This window comes from Scatophagus argus, chromosome 1, assembly GCF_020382885.2.
Source record: "Scatophagus argus isolate fScaArg1 chromosome 1, fScaArg1.pri, whole genome shotgun sequence".
Classification (NCBI taxonomy): Eukaryota; Metazoa; Chordata; class Actinopteri; family Scatophagidae; genus Scatophagus; species Scatophagus argus.
The window spans coordinates 27,424,737-27,441,597 of NC_058493.1; the positions used below are offsets into that span (position 1 = coordinate 27,424,737).

General features: G+C 44.7%; 3 protein-coding genes across 7 annotated transcripts; all 3 read right to left on the reverse strand.

Moving 5' to 3' along the window:
* Positions 1-1,502: 1,502 nt before the first annotated feature.
* Positions 1,503-4,909, reverse strand: ndufs3 (NADH:ubiquinone oxidoreductase core subunit S3). The gene is made up of 7 exons (XM_046395897.1): positions 4,763-4,909; positions 4,319-4,384; positions 3,676-3,773; positions 3,198-3,347; positions 2,523-2,648; positions 2,292-2,411; positions 1,503-1,789 (listed from the first exon to the last, which is right to left on the reverse strand). Exons 1-7 carry the CDS (start codon positions 4,815-4,817, stop codon positions 1,622-1,624), a joined length of 783 nt encoding a protein of 260 aa, XP_046251853.1. The 5' UTR covers positions 4,818-4,909; the 3' UTR covers positions 1,503-1,621.
* Positions 4,910-5,585: 676 nt separating this feature from the next.
* ptpmt1 (protein tyrosine phosphatase mitochondrial 1) lies at positions 5,586-8,479 on the reverse strand. Of its 2 annotated transcripts, XM_046395921.1 has the most exons (5): positions 8,329-8,479; positions 8,060-8,213; positions 7,252-7,332; positions 6,728-6,919; positions 5,586-6,290 (listed from the first exon to the last, which is right to left on the reverse strand). In XM_046395921.1, exons 2-5 carry the CDS (start codon positions 8,204-8,206, stop codon positions 6,162-6,164), a joined length of 549 nt encoding a protein of 182 aa, XP_046251877.1. In that variant the 5' UTR covers positions 8,207-8,213; positions 8,329-8,479; the 3' UTR covers positions 5,586-6,161. The 2 variants fall into 2 exon arrangements, with proteins under 2 accessions (XP_046251877.1, XP_046251867.1); XM_046395911.1 differs by having other exon boundaries at positions 8,060-8,387.
* A 1,028-nt stretch (positions 8,480-9,507) lies between these two features.
* On the reverse strand, positions 9,508-16,637 carry prc1b (protein regulator of cytokinesis 1b). Of its 4 annotated transcripts, none has more exons than XM_046395973.1 (15): positions 16,469-16,637; positions 16,074-16,206; positions 15,085-15,207; positions 14,640-14,873; positions 14,185-14,355; positions 13,907-14,056; positions 13,301-13,448; positions 13,090-13,226; positions 12,790-12,885; positions 12,544-12,690; positions 12,342-12,452; positions 12,106-12,219; positions 11,319-11,421; positions 11,089-11,123; positions 9,508-10,265 (listed from the first exon to the last, which is right to left on the reverse strand). In XM_046395973.1, exons 1-15 carry the CDS (start codon positions 16,477-16,479, stop codon positions 10,194-10,196), a joined length of 1,785 nt encoding a protein of 594 aa, XP_046251929.1. In that variant the 5' UTR covers positions 16,480-16,637; the 3' UTR covers positions 9,508-10,193. The 4 variants fall into 4 exon arrangements, with proteins under 4 accessions (XP_046251929.1, XP_046251912.1, XP_046251938.1 ...); XM_046395956.1 differs by having other exon boundaries at positions 11,242-11,421; XM_046395982.1 differs by lacking the exon at positions 11,089-11,123 and having other exon boundaries at positions 16,469-16,635.
* Between the last annotated feature and the right edge of the window lie 224 nt (positions 16,638-16,861).

Below are 16,861 nucleotides of genomic sequence, written 5' to 3' on the forward strand. Positions count from 1 at the left end.
TTTCACACTATGAAACCATCCTGCGCGTGTGCGTCAGGAACGTGTTCAGTGCGAGCCCCGGTGGCTTCTCCGTTTCAGCCCCAGTGCCCACGGGTGGACCAGCGACTGCTTCAGTGAATCCGTCTGTGAAGGTCATTCAGATAGTGAAAACTCCTGCACAGGACTCGTGTGAAGTGACGTGAGCGTAACTCATCCCACACTCAAAAGCACTTGTGTGATGCATGCATATAACAGAAAATAATTTAAAAGATTCTTTGTCATGATGGCTGAACAGCCTCACAGGCGCTGACCACGCCTGTTAAATGTGTTTTTATCAAGTGAATTATCTGTACAGTAGCTGACAATATGTTGGATGTTTCTGTTCCTTTCTGATAAGCCCGATCAGTCTGATCAATGTGCATTAGAAACTATGTCAAGCAGACATGAGTCAAAATGTCCATCCCGGCTGTTGCTTAGTTTAGTTGATAAGATTGCTAAAATTAGCATTTTTGTGTGTCTGAAAAGCACAAACCCAACAATGACAGAAAGAAGGGATATTTACACACATTCTGACCCATGTCTTGTTTTCAGTAGTCTGGTTCATGTTGAAATGTTTTCAGTATTTCTTACATGTGACATGAATGCTTCAAATAATACTAATAAAAAAGTAAGAAATGTACAGTCTGTAATCAGATTCAATTCAGTTTCAGTTCAACGACTTTGCTCTTGATTTTTCATTCTGTGCTGTGGCGCCACCTGCTGGCCGAGTCCCACGTGGCAGATTAGTGAAACTGAGGAGGGCACCAACATCCAGTTCAGACACAAACATTTTAACGTATTTTCTTAATTATGATCTTCCCTTAAATGGATGATGTGAAGCTCAGCTGGAGATGATTGTTACAAGTTTCTGTGCACCAATCAGGATTCATCAATATTTTCAATCCGATCAGTTTTAGCCATTTTGCTTATGTTGTTCTGCAAGTCAAACCTTCATGACGAAGCACACGGGCAGATTAGTGTTTTAATGTTAAACATATAACTAACATGACCTGAAGATGTTCTCAAAATCAGAACTTTGATTATTGCTTATGCAGTCATGAAGGTGTAACTTTATTCAGAAACCAGAGTCCTCAGAGCCTTCATTCAGTGTCGAGACAAGTTTAGCTTCACACAGTAAAATTTACAAAACATAACATGTGGCCAAAAGTATTTGGACATCCCTGGTTTAGGTTTGTTTAGTCATATTTTGTTCAGGGACTGTCAAAGGGACAGTTCACCCCAAAATGTGCCATCTAGTTGCATTATATTGGGTAAAAGGCAGACATCTCTACAGCCCAAATCTCTGCATGGATCAACAGCACCACAGACAAGAGAGAGAAGCCTGGTGGGACACCTAAAGGAAGAACAACGGATGCTATTATAGCAGCAGACCAATAATTATTGGTTTTATAACAAGGTGTTCAACGATCACTTTCAATGTCTGAGTGGCCAGAAAGAGAGAAGCCACAGCCCCACAAACGAAATGTTTTGAGGTTTGTTTTATTAGTTCTTTTATTTACATAAATATTTCAGGTTTGCTCAGGGTGCTGGGAATCCCAAAACGACACGAGGGGACAGAACAGAGAGATGAAACCGAGGGACATCATTTCTTCTCAGGGGTCTCACCCGCCTCCAGCTTGGGTGCCGCCTCTTTGGGCTCTCGGTGGGCGGGGAACACCTCCCAGGGCGTGTTCAGGTCGAACTTCCTGAACTCCTGCGACAGCTCGACAGGCTCGGCCACCACGCGCTTCAACTCGTCATCGTAACGCACCTGCAGGAGGAGTTATGATGATTTGCTGAAAAGACTTTCGTGCTTACGGTTGATACATTTCAGGAAGCAAAAACTGGAGAATATGAGAAGAAAACTGCATGAGAAGCCTGCCCGCCACAACACCCTGATAAAAATGTAAATGAATGTGTACTGCAATGAAATTAATAATTCAGTCTTTCAAGGAAATCTATTCAGTCTCAGGGAGTATTCCGGTCATAAATTATTCTCTCTCGCTCTCAGTGCAAACTATCAAGGACTTTCAAGGCTTGTGGGAATCCTGAATTTATCATCGTGAGCTGAAAAAATAACTGAATGCATAAATAAAAACCATGGGATCGGCAGAGCCTGAACGCCTGGGCACAGCTTTCATCCTGTCTGTCTCACTGACATCCTGCCAGCGATACTTCGTCAGTATTTGGCTGATGCTGATGAATCACACGCTGATGAATCTAAATAAAGCTGAACGGCTGCACTGAGCTCACGCGTTGCTGGCAGGACTCACCTCCACGTATCCCGAGAGGGGGAAGTCCTTCCTGAAGGGGTGACCCTCGAAGCCGTAGTCGGTCAGAATACGCCTCAGGTCTGGATGGTCGGCGAAGAACACACCAAACATGTCCCACACCTGTAAAACACACGCACACACACACACACTCAGTCTGTGTGTGCCATAGCTGCCCGTCACCGGGGAGCTCCTGTTCGGATGCTCACACTGGACCAGCAGGTTGTGACTCACCTCCCTCTCGTACCAGTTGGCAGCGATGTGGACCGGCACCGCAGAGTCCACCGGCGTTAACTCGTCTGTGTACGTCTTGACACGAATGCGAGAGTTGTAGTGTAGTGACAGCAGGTTGTACACGATCTGTAAACCAACACACGCACACACGGATGAACACACACACATTATCACCACGAATACAGACGGACAGCTCCTACTACCAGGATGGTCCTGCTCATAAATATTTAAATTCTAAACAGAAAATGTTTGAGGAGAATTAGTGAGTCCAATAAAGACAAATTATACTCGATAACTATGGAGCTCATCCAGAAACTCATAAAAAGCTTTACGTCACAGACTCAGGAGGTTATCAGCTCTACGTGTGATGTGGGCAGCAAGCAGGATCGCATGTCAACCGGCACACAGAAATTCTGCTTTCGCTGTGAGGCTCCTGCTAAGGCAACAATCACATTCCCTCCTGAGAATATGATTCAGGACCAAACAGTTCATTTCAAAGAGCAACAGCCAAAAGGGGAACACCAACACTCGGCTGTCCCACCCGGGGACCAGCTTGATCATTCGGCTACTCAGTCACAGACGACCGCAGCTGCAGTCTGGGCCCTACAGTTAAAATGGCAGCTTATCGGTCTCACCACTGTGACATGTTCCTCTGTGTGTTTGTGTGTCAGTTACCTCAAAGCGGTTCTGCCGTGTTGGGATGTCAACAGCAGTCAGGTCAGTCATGTTCCTGAACTGCGCGTTGGTGTGGTCCTTCAGAAAGGTCAGAACAGGAACCACTCCATCAGGGTGGATCATCACCTCAAGCTCATTGTAACAGGTCACCTACACACACACACACACACACACACAGTATTCCTTACTGCTCCCATAGTGAATTTCCCCACTGCAGGATCAATAAAGTTAATCTTGTCTTGTCCAAGTAGGACACCAGCCTGTGATCTGCCAGTTTGCATCTCATTTCCTCCCTTATTTACACATCAGCTCTGATTTACCGGCTGTGGCCAAACAGAATGTAGACACATGAGGTACTGAACCACACAGCGTGACTCTAAAGTCCTGTCACAAACACTGAATGTCCTTTCAAGCAGCAAGCAGCACAAGAGGAGGATGAGCTCAGAACTCTGAGACTCTTGTGAGGACTTGAACTGACCTGAACCTGTTGGATATATTTGGGCATCATCTCCGACACGTACTCCCCAAACGCCGCCAGCTGGCTGTGAGTGACTGCATCCCTGGGCCTGACGGTGGCTGCACGAAGGTCAGAAGAGACAAGAGGTTTACAATGACAAGACAGGCTGCAGACTGTTTCTTGAGTTTTGGTTTCCTGTGATGACTAATTCAAATGCAGGCGTATGTGATGTGGACATCAATCATACAGTCAGTGTGTTAACACCAACAGCCAGTTCTTGCTTAAATGACAAAGAAAAGCAGCAAATCCTCGCAGTTAAGAAGCTGGAACAAATATTTGAAATTTTTGCTTGAAAAAGGACTGCAACAATTTATTATCAAAAACAACAACAATGCAACTTTGGCTTCATGTCATACGAACTGAGCAGAAATATACTGACAGACTATAAACGTGTTTTTATCCAAGTCACAAATGTCCCATAAACCAGAACAACCCGACTGACTCTGAGTCAGCCTGGAGTTTTTAGGGGGTCGTGTAGCTTTGGGGCTCCAGGACAGAAGCCACGTGAAGGTAATGAGAGAGATGAGTGGGCCAGCCACCGTTTCTGTCTGCTTGTAAACAACCACGTTACATTACACGGTTTCCTGCGGTACTGAGTACTCACGGCTGGTCTCAGTGGTGGAGCTCTGCAGCCTGTTCTGCTGCTGGAGGAGCCACGAAGTCTTTGCAACTAGAAAAAAAAACACATTAGAAAAGAGTCAAAACGTCACGTCATACACACCTACAGAGGAGCTCACAGAACCCGAGCAGAAATCCGAAAATAAACAACAAACGCTCGTCCTGAATCCCCTTAGAACACTTCTGTACGACTGTTCACGTTGTCCAAATAAAGTCGTCTGTCACACAAACAACACAAGCTGCCCATCGATAAACTCCGTGCAGATTAATGCTAACTTAGCATTAGCTAGCTCGAAGGTCAAGTCAGAGACATTTGACGGTGGAAAATTAATTAGTGCAGTTTTCAATTACAAGCAAAGACACACAGAATCAAAGCGATCACCGCAGCGAACAGCGCGTACAAACTCAAACGAGTATTGGGTCATCTTACTGTTAAAACTCCTTCCAAGACCTCCGCGGACAAACCGCACTAGCGATGCCGCCATGTTTGCTCTGCAGTAGTGCTTCTTCTCCGAGCAGAGACGCAGCTCTTAGCGCTCTGTCGCCCCCTGGTGAGTCGGAGGAGAAGCCTAATTACGTAAATACTCAATTACAGTTACTACTGGATAATGTGTCTCTGATACCACAACGAATATATATATATATGCTTCTATATATATATATATATATATATATATGTAGAAGCATTTGCTCATTAGAATGGGCTCTGTCCGTGCTGCATAATTATATTACTGTAATTATATTACATTTTTCTACCACATCTTTTACACAGTGATCACATTATAAAATCTTGATCTGAAAGCAATTTATTTATCAGATTTAATGTCATAGTGAATGTGGCCACACACATGATTCAATCAACATATGGGCCTACTGGCTTCACTAACAGCTCTTGAGTAGATGTTTTTAGTTCACTCAAAGTGTTAAAGCAAGACGTCTGGACTTGTGAAGATTTGGCTTGAAGATGTTTGGCTGCTATTCCAAGCAGCTTCATCAGTTCTGAGAAAACTGACTGGTGGGGAACAAATATATACGCAGATGCCTTGCTTTAACTCTTTGAGTGAATACAACCTGGATGACTGAGAATCTCCACAGATATGTTTTTAGTTCCTTTCTATCTGTAGCCAAACTGAACACGCTGTACCTTCCTGTCCTGTCACATGAAACGACAGGGCTGTCAGTATGTCTTCATGCTGCTCCACCACAGCTAAAACAGCTGTCACGTCGTAAATACAAATAAAGCATAAACACCATTAGAATGTACTTATCACACAAATATTTTATTAACATCACAGTTCTGAGGCACATAGCAAATGCACTGAAATGTTCTCGTCTTGTTGTGCCACTGCAGTCCAAAAGCAACAAGCACAATACACTTCGCTCAGCTGGAGTGTTTTGATGATTACGGTGACAAACAAACGGCACTGAAGTGTCGATTTGCTTCGGGAATCTGAGAGCATGTTTAGCTGAAACAGAAGGAAGTGACTGTTCAGATACTTTAAAAGCTTCCAAGTGTTTCCATTCCATTAAACGTGACTCTGAGATTCAAAAAGTCATGATATAAAATCAGTACGTTTCAACCACAAGCGGGAAACCAGGCTTAACTGACACATTGTGACTTAACTGCTTAAAATTTGTCATTTCCTTGTGAGAGTCTGATGTAAAGCCAGGAAAAAAAAACAAACAAGTGGTTTGGCATTTCCTTCAGACACATTATGACTCGGAGGACTGGCTGTGTGTCACGTCACTGTGGCTTCACTCCAGGCTCAGGGCGCAGGCTTCCAGCTGCTGGAGGAACATAATGAGGTCTGAGGCCATGAGCTGCTCTCTCAGCTCGACTGTCCACACACCTGCTGGTGGTATCTCCTCAGCATCTCCAGCTGAGCAGAGCGTACCAGGACGTGCGGTCGAACACTCGCCAGCTTCTGACAGGCTTCCTCTGGAGTCCAGCAGTGTAACTGTCAGCAGAAAAGTGTCATGTCAAAACCAACATATTTCTGACTGAGTGAACAGTTTCATGGATGGACATTAATGACTTCAAAATGTCAGAGTCCCCCGACATAATGATACAATCGTGATGGTCACCATCACTGGCTTGGAAATGAAGCTGTTAACTTTCAGCTTTTGAACAGACTATGTTTACATCCATAGTGGGTGAGCACCCAGTGAGGATGTGAAGGAACAGAAAGCAAAGCTAAAAGGAAGCATCTTTACCCCAAGGAACAAATTCAGCCTCAGCAACCCTTTCAATGTACATCCGTGCATGTCTGTTCCAGTCTGACTTTAAAAAATGTGAAATGATCCTTTTTCTGTGCTAACTGCTTAAACTTGATGTCTGTGTTGGAGTGCACACAGCAGACATGACAGTGTGGCCTGGCCAGGGTTCTGGACTGACCCGAATGAGGTAAGCAGCAGCCAGTGTGGCGCTGCGGGAGCGTCCGGCCTTGCAGTGGACGTACACGCTGGTTCCCCGCTCTCGGTGCTGCAGGGCAAACTCCACGCCTCGGTGCAGGTTCTCCAGGCTGGGAACGCCGGTGAGGTCGACGGTGCTCAGCCTCAGCTGCTCCACCCCTGCAGCCTGCCACTCCTGCCACGAGCATCAAACACATCAAATCAACCTGTCATTTACGGACAACTGGAAAATGTGAAGGAAGGATTCAACCTCACTTCTGTTGGCTATAAACCAATCATATGCATAATCACATGCAGGCTAACAGAACGGTCAAATGAACACCTTAAAACTGATTTCTTGTCTTTGACTTTATCAATAAGAGGTGACAAATGTGCTTATTAGGTCAGAGTAAATCAGTCAAGTCAGTTGGTGAATTACTTTTCTATTATTTTTTTATTACAGACACAAGCTGTTTGCTTGGTCAAATGTTTGTCCTCAGAGTGGAAACACAAGTGAAGCACACTCACCTCAGCGGAGTTGCAGAAATACTTGGTCTCATACATCTCGTTCATGGTGATGACCCCTCGGACGTTTTCCGTTTCCACCAGCTTCAACACAAGACATGGCAACCATCAGTTCTCAGAGCTAATGACCTTAAAGCAGGCCCACGTTGAAAGGTGAGCGTGAGAACAGAACAGACAGCCAGCAGACTGTGAGCTGGAAATCTGCTGCTGAAAAAGCTGTTTGGACATTTAATGGTTAGGAACAGCAAGAGCAAAGATAATCATGGAGGGTGAAAATTCTGACATACAAACAAGAGACCTAAAAGATACAAGACAAGTTATTATGAGATGAGTACAAATTCAACTGCCCATCGGTTTCAACATGACTGAGTAAGGTAATTATTTTCTCTATTATTCATTATGTCACAACATACACACAGCCGTAATGACATGTCCCAGCTGCTTGCTTAATTCAGCATCAAATCTTCCATCATATCTGAGAAGCTGAAGCCTGCATAAAAATAACTAAAAGGACTGCTTTTTAATCATTTACATCGAGTTTAATCACTTGTTTTGCTTCTCCAGTTTCTACTGTGGTTGTGTTTCCCATGCTAATGTCTCATGTAATTAAAATGAAATTATCACAGCAGCCAGCAGACAGCAGGGTTACGTTATGTCAAAGCCCCTTCAGCGCCCGCCTTCACAGCGGCCCGCCTGTCTAAAAACTTTTACATTTCCAAGCAAGTTTAAGTGGGCTTTGAAACGCCAGACAAGGAGACGGACAGTTTGTTGTTCGGTGTTAGCTGCAGAGGATGACGTCTGTCTGTCTGACCTGTTTGGTCATGGACCTGAACGGCAGCGCTCCGAGGATGACCGTCTCGTCCACTCGGTCAAACCACCGTCTCGACGACACTTTCTCCATGACAACATTGTAGGCTAACGTCGGGTAGAACAGCAGCCTTGCTAACGCTCCGGACATGACTGCGCTGGTTTTCAAGAAAATACCGTAAAAACTCTGAGCTTTCAGAGACAAAGACGGGCAGCTTCACGTAATCACACAACGTTACTAATACTAATGACCCACACGCTGTAAAATATGACCTGACAACCGGTTAGCATCCGTTCTTCCCCGGCAGGAAGTCAGTAACACCAGGACTTCCGGTCTTTCAGAGTAAAATTCGTGACAACAAAAAAATCTGAACGGTGGTTAATGGCGACAAATAATTTTTTGATTCTCTTGGAATTGTGCCACAGAGTACACGAATAATATCTGTCAAGTTGAAAGATGAGTTTGCAAGTCAAAAAATTGCAGTTTGTCATATAAATACTCGAGCATCACGAAGTTTCGTGTGAAACCGCCCAGTGAACTCAAACCGCGAGATGTCCGGTTGTGAAGTCACGAGGTCAAAGCCCACTGAGATAAACTCAGGTGACAGCAGCTCGTGCTCACTGATATTGAATCAACTTTGATTAGATCAAGCAGGCTAGCTAAACAGCTTCAACCTGACCTTATGTGAACCGGAAAGGTCATTCACAGCACGTTCTTCTTTGCAATGGCGCCCAGATAGCATTAGCCTGTCCTAAGCTAATCTCGAATGAACTCCGAGCTGTTTGTTACTACATTTAGTGGTCAAGTTTTATTTGTCGTTAAAGTACTAGTTCAGTCTTTCACATTTTTCTAAAATTGTGATTATCAGCATTTGAAATGCTGCATTGAACGGCCTCACTGATTAGTTTGTATTTTAGCTTTCATTTACACGGCTTATCTCAGTCTGGAGTAAATCTGTGAGACTGTCGGTCTGCTGACACGAAGGTCAGAGTTTACAGTCCATGCTGTCTCACACTTTTATTCATGAGATTTCTCTTTGAGATATCCGAGCCAAACATATGCACCTAAAAGAAGTGGATCTGTTTTTCTTCTGTATTCTTCCTTTCAAAATTTGGATTTACTGGGTTCATCCTCAGCAGGAGATAAAAACAACAGCAAGTTACATATTTGATGAAAAAAATCTGTACTGTTGTGTTAGCAGGCAGATCAGATTCTTTCCCGCCCGACAAACTTCAAACACGTGAACTAATGATATAAACAAACTGGACAACAGACTTTTGCACATACTGCAGTATGTTTAAATCATAGACTTTATGGAAAAGGTGCATATATCAAATCTAGCAGTTCCTGTGTTTGCAAACTATTCTTCTGTGATCATTTTTTGATATTTCATTTGGCAAAACAGGTTAAAAAGCGCAAAATGAATCTTACAAATAATCCGTCTGTGCTTGTCACTTGAAAATGCATTTATTACATTTTAACAAGTTTTTCCAAATCAGCCATGTTGTGCTGAATTCGTGTGATTTAGCGATACTTAAACTGTTATGAGGCACCAACAGTCTAAACGTGTTCACATCTCCGTCAAACAGAGTCTATGAAGAGAACAGCAGATACAGAAATATATACAAATACATACATGTGTAAAAACAGATTTGGATGGAAAAGAGTGTGTGTGTGTGTATAAAATTACACAGTGAGCTTCAGTATACTTTGTTAAAAAAAAAAAAGTGCAAAGTATTCACAATACATTTGGCCTGTAACCCCAGATTGCATAAATTCAGAAAGCTAAACATTCTCTCATTTCTTTTTTTCTTTTCTTTTTTTAAATAAAGTGTGCAGTACAAGATGCAGACTGAGTTTATTACAGCTCAATAACTGGCAAAATTTAGAAACCCAAAGTAGTGTTAGTTTAACTTAGGATACAAACATTTTTCTTCCTGACAGACAGAAATCCCGCAGCACTGAGGACAACACGCCCGGCGACTGACGGCATACTCCTGGTTTATCAGCGACTTAACACTTAATATATTATTACCTTCATTTACATACAAACGCAGAGAGCAGTGAAAGGTCGTGAGATCAGAACTTTTGTTGAAAGGACTACGATTTGACAGCTGATGCAGTCAGAGCGGGGAGGTCAAAGGTTGGCGGTGGTGGAGTTCAGGATGTTGTGCTGGATCTTGGCGTCGGAGGCCTTGGACAGGTCTCGCTGTGGAAACAGAAACAGCCGTTAAGGTTGACTCCTCGTGCGACATGTGACGACAGGAGGAAGAGACGCAGCAAACGGGCGCATAGCAGTTTGAAATCGTTATGAAAAGACACGGCGAAGGCTGTTAGTGTGAGTCAGAGAGCGAAGTCAACCACACAGACGGACGAAAAGATTTCAAACTCAGGCCCATCACATGAGCTTCACACTGTGGGTATCAACCCTTTGGTTTAAACGCTATCAGAGTTCTGCAAATTGAACTATTTAGGGAAGGTTTTGTTTTTTGTTTTTAACAGGATGCTGTTTGACTTCGCAACGCGCCCCAAGCGTCTCCCACCTCAAATCTTCTCAGCTAACACTTAGCATCTATCTATCTAGAACGTCTCAGTGTGTGTGGGCTGAGGGAGTCGAGGGCTTCAGAGGCGAAACTCACGTCACTGCACTTCGCTAACGGAGGAGTACGAGTTTGCATTTTAAATAACTGCGTACACGGAGTCAACAAAATGTTTCTAGAGAGGGAAAATGCCAACAAAATGTGCTCGTCTCCATGCAGCAAGACTGAAAACCATAATAATAATAATAAAAAACAGTGAATAAACAGCGTGAGGTGTAAAAATGTTTAGAAAGAAAGACGTGGGAGCAAACACGACTGCGTCAGACTCAGTCAGACCAACGTGAGCCCTGCGAGAAACCACCACGCAGCAGCTCTCAGGGCTGATGTCGGTCTGAATGCCTGAGACAAATGGCTCTTGGATTAGAGACATGCAACTGCTGCAGGTTAAAGGGGATTAGTCACAATCACAAGCTTTTAGGATTCCAAACACACCTTGACTGAACAGATTCGCAGTTGACCAAGTCCCTCTACAACATAAATTTTCATCATTAGCATTTGTGCACCCTCTACAACACATTTCAAAGCCTCGTTGCACAGAAATGAGGAAAAAGATTCAGAGAAAATAAAGACAAAAGAATAAATTACCACAAACTCTGAATATGTGCTGGCAACAGAGGTTATGCTGAAGTTACGCTGTGGACTAGCGCAGGGCAGCAACGCACCAATCAGAGGAGTCCCCTTCAGCTGGCCCTCATTCTCCTTGTTAGTGCCATGCAGTCTTGGGTGGGGGGGTTTGGCGCTACCTGGCGTCCGTGGCGCCAGACCCTGGAGAGCACACAGCAGAGAAGCACATCAGAAATGTTCACATTCACAGGGAGAAATGGCTGAAATCCCCTTGACTGACTTCACAGCATTCGGCAGCATTCAGATCCTGCGCAAATGGGTCATATTTTATCACAGAGCAGAAAAAGTAAATATTCTATTAAGTTGGTTATCTAGTTTATTGTGCCGACAGCCATGTGGATGTCAACTGCCCATCTGATCCAATCAGATGGACGGAAATGAAGAGAAATGTTTTGAAATGTTCTGTTTTTGAATTTGGGGAACTGAATAGCATGATTTTCTTTACGCGGCCATCTTGGTTGTTGTTATTGATGTTGTTGTTGTTGCCGTCTCCGTGTTGTGGTTCTCAAAAGCGGGAACCCCCAGGGAGCACTGAGGGGTTTCCAGGAGATTCCCAGCAAAAAGAGGAAGAATTCATTTTCACTTTAAATCCATCCACAGGTAACACAGTGACAGAATGTGTGACTACTCTGGTCACGAGTGTCACACACGCATCTAAAAGCAGTACTGATAACTTTTGGGGGACACAGGGAGGAAATCCTCTCAGATGGGGGTCTGTGGTCTAATCTGTGTCAGTTTAGGGCTCTAGTGTCTTGTCAGTCTATACAGTGCAGGACACTTAGATGTGCAGGTGTGTTTTATGTGTGCCGAGTGTGTAACTCCTACCTTGTTTGCTGAGAGAGGGGGGCGGGGCACAGGTGAGCGACAGACGGTTCCACCGAAGGCAGAGCGCATGGTGCTGTTAGATGTGGCACTAGAAATACTGGAAGTTGCATTAAACTGATGAGAGAGAAAGAGAGAGAGAGAGAGAGCGAGAGAGAGAGAGGCTGAGGGTCAGCGCCGACAGAGCCAGACGACTACAGAGACCGAGTGCACATCAAACCAAGAATCGGCTTTACCACCTTTCGGGATTTATTCGGGGTGGTCGTGCCCAGGAACCTGCGTTTGGTGGGGGTCCGCACTGTTGTTCCGTACAGCATGTCCTCCTCGGTCTGTTTGCTCTTCTTGAGATGCTGACAGAGTTTGGAAAGAGAAGCATGTCAACATGTTTTCCAACAAACACAAAGCCTCTTCAGTAAGCCAAGCCTCTTCAGTAAAACCTACTCGTGCTTGTTTCTCCTTCTCTTTCTCTGTTTGGTGCAGCTCCCACTGATCCTCCACATACTGCAGGAACTTCTGGTCGTTGACGAGGAACTCTCGCCCCTGTTCAGCCTCCCACACGTCGATCTGGGCTTTTAATTTCTTTTCAAGCTTAAAACACAAAACACACACGATGTTGAGTTACTGTGAAATGGGAAGAGATTTTCAGTTTGGAAAACTGTGGAAAACGCGTGGCCTTCGTGTCTTCACCTTTGGCAGACTTTTGTGCAGCTCGGTCCTCTGTTTCTCCTCTTTCAGGAGATTCCCTCCTCTGTTAGTGAATCTTGCCGGATCTGTGGCTTTATTCTGTCAATGAGAGAGACGAAAGCATTCCAGCATGCTGCAGTGTAACCCAGGCTTCCTACACATTTTCCATTTCTGACTTGCAGATTTCTTGGTAGGTTTTTCAGACCTCATCAGACATATCACAGATTGTTGGACAGGAAGGTTTTGTTGCTACTTCGATTTTTTGTTCACGACTTGTTGGTTTTCTTTCCCCATCAGACTCACCTCCAGCTCCAGGAAGAGTCTCCAGCTTTCTTCCCATTGGTGAACTCCGTCAAAAAGTTCTTTGTGCTCCTCATAATGCTGCTTCAAGCGCTGGATCTCAGCGTCGTGCAGACTCAGCAGCTCTTCAGTAAAATCCTCTGAAAACAGTCGGTGTCTTAGCATGCCAGTATTGTGCTGAGTTAGACTAAAATGTCAAACAAAGAGAACCCACCACTAAAATATGGTGCAAAAGCCTGCCGCTGCTCGATGCTGAAGAAGCACTTGTCCCAGAACACTGCGATCTCGGACCGGATGGCCTCGGTGACGTTGCGGATGTTTAGCAGTTTGAGCTCCTCCAGACGCCGAACTTCTGCTTGTAACTGAAGGAGAAAAAATAAAGCGTCAGCTGAACAGTAAAACCGGAGACGGTTCAGAAAGGACTCCCTTCTAGGTCATTTCCTGTGTTGAGGCCTGCCCCGCCCTGTTTGCAGACTGGCAGCAGGACCTGAGTCCACTCACCAATGGAAGAAGTGAACTATAATGACTGATTCTTCTGCTCCACAGTCACCAAAGTAAACACTGGACCCAGCTGAGGCAATTTACTGGACCAGTTCCTAGATTTTTGCTAAGTACGAATTATTTGCTCACCCAAATATTTAAACATATGGAACAGGGTCAAAAACACCAGAATTCCCCTTTAATGGGTCATTTGTCATAGAGCGCCTTTGATGAAAACAACATTCACAATACTGACAGTCACCATTCGCTGACCACGGATTACAGAAAGAGCTAAAAATGGAGGAAGTCGGCAGCACACAGGACATTCAAGTCTTCTCACCGCTTCCAGGTTCCTCTTCCTGGATGAGACCATGTGTTCGTTGAAGGCCTCCCTGTCCTCCTGGGGAACCTGCAGTCTGTCCCACAGCTGCTGGATCTTCTCTCTGTGGTTCTCACACATGGCCTCGTTCTCCGTCTTGCGTTCCTCCAGCTGCAGGAACAACAGGACACCAAGTCTTCAGTCGATCCCTTACGATGCATATTTGACTGGAGCGTAGAAAACATCAGACATCTGGGCTCAAAGTTTGGCTCATTTCATTTTTAGAAAACCCGTCTCACCTGACAGATAAGCAGCTTGAGTGATGTAATATTTTCTCTGGAAAGACAAAACGAGTCCTCATCCTCACAGACGACGTCCTTCTCGAAGCTGGTCTCAGGGACATGGTCCAGCTCTTCCATGTACAAGATGATCTGCTTTTTGAGGTCCATGAACTCAGCATGCCGCCTCACCTGTAAACACGACACAGTTTGGTCAAGTAAAGATGAGATTATGTTTTTGACAAGAGTGTGGGTTTGAATTTTATCAGCATGGAAGAGCACACAATCCGCCTGTAAGTCATGTGACAGCGACGAGATGAATCAGGTCAGTGCTGCGCGAACACGCGTTTTTCCAGTACGGCCTCTGCAGTTTGTGACGGCAACACCTTCAGCACAACTGCAGCTTTGGAAGAAACTTTGGAAGGAACTTTCCTGTGGACAGCTGAGATACACAGGAGACAAACGCGAGCTCCCACCTTCTCTGCGCTCTGGCTGGCGATGTGCTGCTGGAAGTGATCCAGCTGCTCCAGGGAGGGAACAGAGTCGGGAGCGATGCCATAAGGCACGGAGCACAGGATGTCACACAGGTCCTGGTCCTGCTCCAGCAGACCCTTCAGCTGCTGCATCCGACGGGCCTTCTCCTTCATCAGAGCCTCCACCTGAGTGCGTATGTTCTTCTCCTGCTGGAGCATGCTGATACCGCTCTCCTCCTGAACGTACAGAGGACACGGCAACAAAAATACTTCACAAGACGGTTCTCTAAACAACCGTTAACGTCAGCAAATCTGTTTACCGTCAACCAGCTCGTAACAAGAGGCATTTTATATGAACTACTGCTAAGAAGAAGACAACACTGAGTAAGCAGATTAATATATTTTTTTTTTAAAAAAAAAAGCAAAACTAAAAAACAGCTGACGTTACCTCAAACACAGGTAGCTGAAGCTCCAGGTAGAGTTTCTCCAGTTCTGTCCTGCATGTCTGAAGGCTGTTTATGAGCCTCTTTTTCAGAGATTCTTCTTCTTTGATCATCATATCCAGTAAGCTCTGGAGGATAAATACAATAAAATAAATCAGCAGAATGCAGATGGACGATCACATTTCTCATCAATATCCAGTAACAAATATATCCAATATGGATACAGAGCTGACAACCGATTACACATTATACACATGCAAACTGCAAACACTGCAGGAGAGGAGTACAAAGTACTTTAACTCAGTAGGAGAAAAGAAGAAATGCTGATTGCTGTATAACAACATTACATGTTTTTTCCAGCAGTTTTTAAAAAATGTTTTAATGCATAAACAATCATGTGCACATGTAGTTAACTGATGACTCACTCACACTTCAAATGTGTGTGATGAATGAGCCAATACTTTGACATTAACGAAACTCATGCTCAGAGGTTGGTGGATATACAGAGACGCACAAAACAAAGAAACTGACAAAATATTTCACTTTATCAGTCAACAGAAGGCTGGAGTCAATTCATTAGTCCACATTTCTGAGATAAATCAACAGCAAAATGAGCCCATCGTGGACATTCAGGTAGCAACGAACCAAGAAGAAAGTGCAGTACAACTCTGCAGGTAACAAATATATTTGAGCTAAACCAGAAACACAAACGCTCTTACGCTTTCACACTATAAAACTGCCTTCATCACGCATATCTCAGTCCTCGTCTTTCACCATCAGATGTCAGCATCAGCAGGCTCCAGCGACACCGCAGAAGTAAAAACGACCAGATGTCTCGCTGTAAAGTGTACTTTCACTCATGACTGTTGTGTCCCTCTAAAAGCCTCCTCCTCCTCAGGTGAAACCTGTTCACAGGCCGGGTGGTCGCCTGCCACAGCTCGCGATACACCTGCTGAACCAGGTTTACAGCCATGATGAGCGTTCGAGGACTCACCTTGATGTGGGTCTTGACAACATTAGTTCTCTGCAGTCTCTGGTCCTCTGGGATACCGATTTCTTCCCAGATGTCCTTCAGATGGCACAGCGCTTTATTCAGGCACGACACCGCCTCAGCTGCGAGCACCTCGCTACACGGACAGACAGCCAGGCAGAGGCAAACTCAACCCATTTACCAAGTAACTGTCACTGAAAACATTTAAACCGACCAAAACACACAGAGAATCTACTCGTATCATCGAGCTAACTTTCTGTGGTGTTAGTTTCGCTAACGGTACCATGAGTGCTAGCTAATCTCAACAAGTTAGCTACTTACTATCGCATCTATTTTATATCAAGCGTTATTTTGCGTTTTATACGCTGACTCTGTCGCGAAGATTATTTTCACCTTACCTCTTTCTCATCGTTAAATTCCAGACTCTGATGCGATTATCGGTGAACAGTTTAAAACAACCAAAACTACTCGGAGACAAGCAGAGCGTCGCCTATCAACCTGCTCTCAGACCAGTCCGTTTGTATACAATTCAAAATACGCGTACCGCGGCGTTCTGCTCTCTGATTGGCTCGTTCTACGGGTGCGCGTCCTGTGTTAAACCAGCGTCGGCCGCCAGGATCTTATGCAGCTTATAGTCAGAGGGAACCGCCCAACAGCGGACAACTCATGAATTAAAACAAACGAACCGATCTGATGGAGGGTGTGGTGATGTAGTCTAGCGGCAGCCCGACCCTTCATGCGACAATGACGCTGTTGTTAATTTTAGACTGAAGAATTCAGGCCGTTCAGTA

Excerpts from the sequence above, each read along its gene's own strand:
- ndufs3 (XM_046395897.1), bottom strand. The coding sequence starts at position 4,817 with ATGGCGGCATCGCTAGTGCGGTTTGTCCGCGGAGGTCTTGGAAGGAGT. Across the intron at positions 4,385-4,762 it reads TCTTGGAAGGAGTTTTAACA|TTGCAAAGACTTCGTGGCTC; the intron begins GTAAGATGACCC and ends TTTTTTTTCTAG. Across the intron at positions 2,649-3,197 it reads CACGGCAGAACCGCTTTGAG|ATCGTGTACAACCTGCTGTC; the intron begins GTAACTGACACA and ends GTTGGTTTACAG.
- ptpmt1 (XM_046395921.1), bottom strand. The coding sequence starts at position 8,206 with ATGTCCGGAGCGTTAGCAAGGCTGCTGTTCTACCCGACGTTAGCCTAC. Across the intron at positions 7,333-8,059 it reads TCAGGTCCATGACCAAACAG|CTGGTGGAAACGGAAAACGT; the intron begins GTCAGACAGACA and ends CTTGTGTTGAAG. Across the intron at positions 6,920-7,251 it reads ATTTCTGCAACTCCGCTGAG|GAGTGGCAGGCTGCAGGGGT; the intron begins GTGAGTGTGCTT and ends TGCTCGTGGCAG.
- prc1b (XM_046395956.1), bottom strand. Across the intron at positions 14,057-14,184 it reads TCAAGCTGCTTATCTGTCAG|CTGGAGGAACGCAAGACGGA; the intron begins GTGAGACGGGTT and ends TTGTTCCTGCAG. Across the intron at positions 12,691-12,789 it reads TGCACAAAAGTCTGCCAAAG|CTTGAAAAGAAATTAAAAGC; the intron begins GTGAAGACACGA and ends TTGTGTTTTAAG.